The sequence below is a fragment of the Etheostoma cragini genome, chromosome 5 (genome assembly GCF_013103735.1).
Source record: "Etheostoma cragini isolate CJK2018 chromosome 5, CSU_Ecrag_1.0, whole genome shotgun sequence".
NCBI lineage: Eukaryota > Metazoa > Chordata > Actinopteri > Perciformes > Percidae > Etheostoma > Etheostoma cragini.
Genome location: NC_048411.1, coordinates 29660626 through 29664519, shown reverse-complemented (window position 1 = coordinate 29664519; position 3894 = coordinate 29660626). Strand labels below are relative to the sequence as shown.

General features: G+C 43.8%; 1 protein-coding gene across 1 annotated transcript in view; it reads left to right on the top strand.

The window, feature by feature from the left end:
* Positions 1-3867, top strand: part of abhd17b (abhydrolase domain containing 17B, depalmitoylase) — a 13802-nt gene extending 9935 nt beyond the window's left edge. Inside the window, exon 3 of the mRNA XM_034870918.1 lies at positions 3684-3867. Within this exon, the coding sequence (XP_034726809.1) occupies positions 3684-3867 (184 nt within the window). The remainder of the gene's footprint in view (positions 1-3683) is intronic.
* The last annotated feature ends 27 nt before the right edge of the window (positions 3868-3894 follow it).

The window sequence follows — 3894 nt, the reverse complement described above, 5'->3', positions numbered from 1 at the left end:
TGTGTGGAGCTGGGTTGTTTAAAGCATGTCACAGCGCCGTGTTAACACATCTGCAGATCTGCACTGCGACTGTCCTGGACAGGGCCGAGCTATAGGCTGGGGTAGAGCCCATTATGGAAAGGATCCCTACAGAGAAAGACCTCGTTGTTAAAGAACAAGATCCCTTTAGTTTAACATGAAGCGGCCCAGAAATAGGTCGGCATAATTCATGGGGAAAAGTATGAAGCATGTATTTTTTGAGCTTCGAATTGGTTTCACGATTCTCTGCCACTATTTTTATTTTTTACACAAAGTGTAATGTTTATTGGACACATGAACAAAGACAAAACTAACCAAACTGTAGCGGTACCAAACTGATTTTTTTGGCACCTATTGCTCATCACCACCAGCCTGTAAATATAGAGGCTTCAATGGAGAGAAGGGAGAGCATCGCAGCGCTTTAGGACCTATTTTATACCGTCTGTTTAAAACTCATGAAAGGAAGTTGCAGCGTTTGTGATGCTGTCGGCTCGTAAAATTAAATGACGATCAAAGTTATGAAAACATTTAAAATCGTGAACGGGGTGAATCGAGATCCCGATTTTTGTACCGATTCATCGTGAAGCCCTACCCCGAAATAACCATCACCAAACCCAGCAGACTCCATTTAAATTTAAAATGAATCGCACTTCTTATCCTCGTAAAACACGCCTCATTCAAAGTCAACCAAAGCAAAATAAGACCAAAAGCGGTCTCGGTTCGTCTTTCCTCTGTTCCAACGATCAACGCTCTGGTCTGGTGGAAAGACGTAATTCACCCGTTCACATGTGGAACGATGCACCTCTATACACGCCGACAGTAGTGTTTATTTAGATATAGTCTGAGTTTGGGAGTTTTTGGGTTCATGTTATATTTCTGCAGGGATCGTTTCCACGATGTTGTCAGACGCTAATGGAATATCAATATGAGCCTTTCAGCAGCACTTTTAGGCAAGGCAGCTTTATTTGTGAGACATTTCAGCAACAGGGCAATTCAAAATGCTTTACATTAAAACAGAAACTAAAATAAGTTGCAGTGCACTATGAGTAATTAAGCATTAAAGAAATGAACAAGCATTTAAAGAAAGGCAACATCCAAAAAGGTCTCCAGCCTTGATTTAAAAGAACTGAGAGTAGCAGCAGATCTGCAGTTTTCTGGGAGTTTGTTCCATCTTTACACTTAAGTCGATTAAGTGTAAAGATGTAAACAAAGCATGCTCCGTTAGGCCATGCTGTGGTGTCTTATGTCCCTTTGTCTGATGACTAAAATATCAAACGGTTTCAATATACCCTCTCGGCATTGACATTGTTGTAGTTACAATTACACAACATGTCCTTTTATGACACTTTTATCCAAAGCCACTTACAACTTCTCTGCATGTCAGCGGTCACACGCCTCTGGAGCTACTAGGAGTTAAATATCTTGCTCAGGGACACGTTGGTTGATATATATCGCAGTGGGAATCGAACCCACGTCTCCCACGCCAAAGGCATGTCTTATCCACTGCTCCATCGCCTCCAAGTAAATGTAAATGGACTATATTTAAACGGCGCTTTTCCAGTTTTAACAACTACTCGGAGCACTTTTACGTTCGGCCAACCATCTGCGGTGACCCTTTCCCATGCCATGCTGGTATTTTCACCCCTATTTATACTGTGCCGGTCGGCTGACGCACCACCGGGAGACGTTCATGTCTTGCTGCTAGAGACTGTGTGTGTGTGTGTGTGTGTGTGTGTGTCCGTGTGTGTGTGTGCACGTCCGTGCTCCGGCTGACGTTAGCAGCAGCCGGGCTTCATGACTGCAGCTTGTTCCTTTCCAACGGTTGTGTAAGACTCGTGTTGTGGTGTTTCTAATTATAATAATCCATCGCAGCAGTGGCGCGCCGTGGTGTTCATGCTTTGTTCACCAGGCCGGAGCATTACGACAGCAGAGCGCCGGTGTTATTACTGTAAACTCTTATTACTCAAGTAAGCTGTGACATGTTCTTGGGAAACTGAAACTATATTAACTTAAAACCAACTGAAACTAATGGAGGATTTTCATCATTTGATGATTTTCTGGATTCATTTAGTCTCTAGATGTGGATCGGTGTTGCCCAAAAAAGATTACGTCCTCAAATGTCTCATTTTTGTCCACAATTCAAAAGATATTCAGTTTACTGTCCCAGAGGAGAGAAGACACTAGAAAATATTCACATTTATCAAGCTGACATTAGGGAATGTTACGTTGTTTTTAATAAAAAATGACTCAAACGAATAGATTAGCAAAAATAGTTGCTGGTTCATTGTGTGTGTGTGTGTGTGTGTGTGTGTGTGTGAATATGTGCGTGTGTGTGTGTGTGTGTGTGTGTGTGTGTGTGTGAGAGAATATGTATTTGTGTGTGTGTTTGTGTGTGTGTGAGAATATGTGTGTGTGTGTGTGTTGCAGGTTGTCAGCTGACTGCGAGAGCTAGTCACGTTCTCCGTAATCAGCTGAGGAATGTCTTCTCTTCTCTCCTCCCTCCCTCCCTCTCTCACCTTCTCCCTCCATCTGACTCCAGTATCTATCTCTATCTATCTATCTTTCTCCTTTTTTTGCTTTCATTCCTCTGCTTTCCCTCCGAACCACGAGACCACAGCGCCGTCCTCTCTTTGCAGCTGCTTCATAAAGCCACTGCACTGAGACTGTTTCTAGAGCTGCAGAGACTAATCAGTTAAACTATGAAATTAATCTGCCACTATTTGGATTATCAATTTAATCGGTTTGAGTTGTATTTTATGAGTGACAAAAAGTAATCTTTGTCAGCTTTAAATGTGATCATGTTCTGGTTTCTTCTCTCCTCTGATGGTAAACTGAATGGCCCTCATTTATCAACCTTATGTAGGAATTAGCTCGGATATGAGCGCAGAAGTCACCTAACGACATTCATGAAGCGTTCGTATCACACCGATCGGAGCGTGAGAATGGTCGTACGTTGATAAATGCAGCGGCTGGAAACCATGGTAATTTAAATATCCCGCCCTGACATATTCTCTGTTTTGAGGCCTCGCCTCTACTGTTTACAACATGGCCAGACGTCATCCGGCTAAGAAGCATCACATTTTTCACAGCTGGAGATTGAAGCCCTGACATCTCGGGTTCATTTGCAGTAACGTGTGTCCTAATTGGATTCCTAAAAACTGGTATTCGGCTGCAGGAAGCATGCCGACTGGAAAGAGATCAGTGACGCTGTGTTGGGGTTCCTATTATTGAAATAATCACGGAGTAACAGAGTTTATGCAGTGTCTTATTTTAATCGTGTTTTTTTTATTTGTTTTTATTTCATGCAACCGTGAGCTGTGAGGGAGAGCCCCTGCCCCCCCCGCGGTTTCCGTTCCTTACCTGTGTTTTTATACGAATAATTAAGATTGACCCGAATATCAGGTTACACTCACACGTTTTTACCAAATTAGCAATCAGTTGACGTAATTGACAGATCTGTAGAGCTGAGTTTCTCTGCAAAGAATCATAGAGATGTGCTCTTATGTTTCTTGGAAATAATTCATTCAGCATGAAAACATTAGTTGATTAGCTACGCCAACGGCTGATTAGTTGAGTAATTGACCGAAAGGGGCGGGGCATCCCTGGCTAGTAATGTAAATATCAGCAAAAGCGTGAGATTCTGATGTTCTGTGTCCATGCTGCAGGTACGGCATCCGGCCGGAGAACGTGATCGTGTACGGCCAGAGCATCGGCACCGTGCCGTCGGTGGACCTGGCGTCGCGCTACGAGAGCGCCGCGGTCATCCTCCACTCGCCGCTCACCTCCGGCATGAGGGTGGCCTTCCCCGAGACCAAGAAGACCTACTGCTTCGACGCCTTCCCCAAGTGAGTTCACTGCATGGGACACACAAACTTC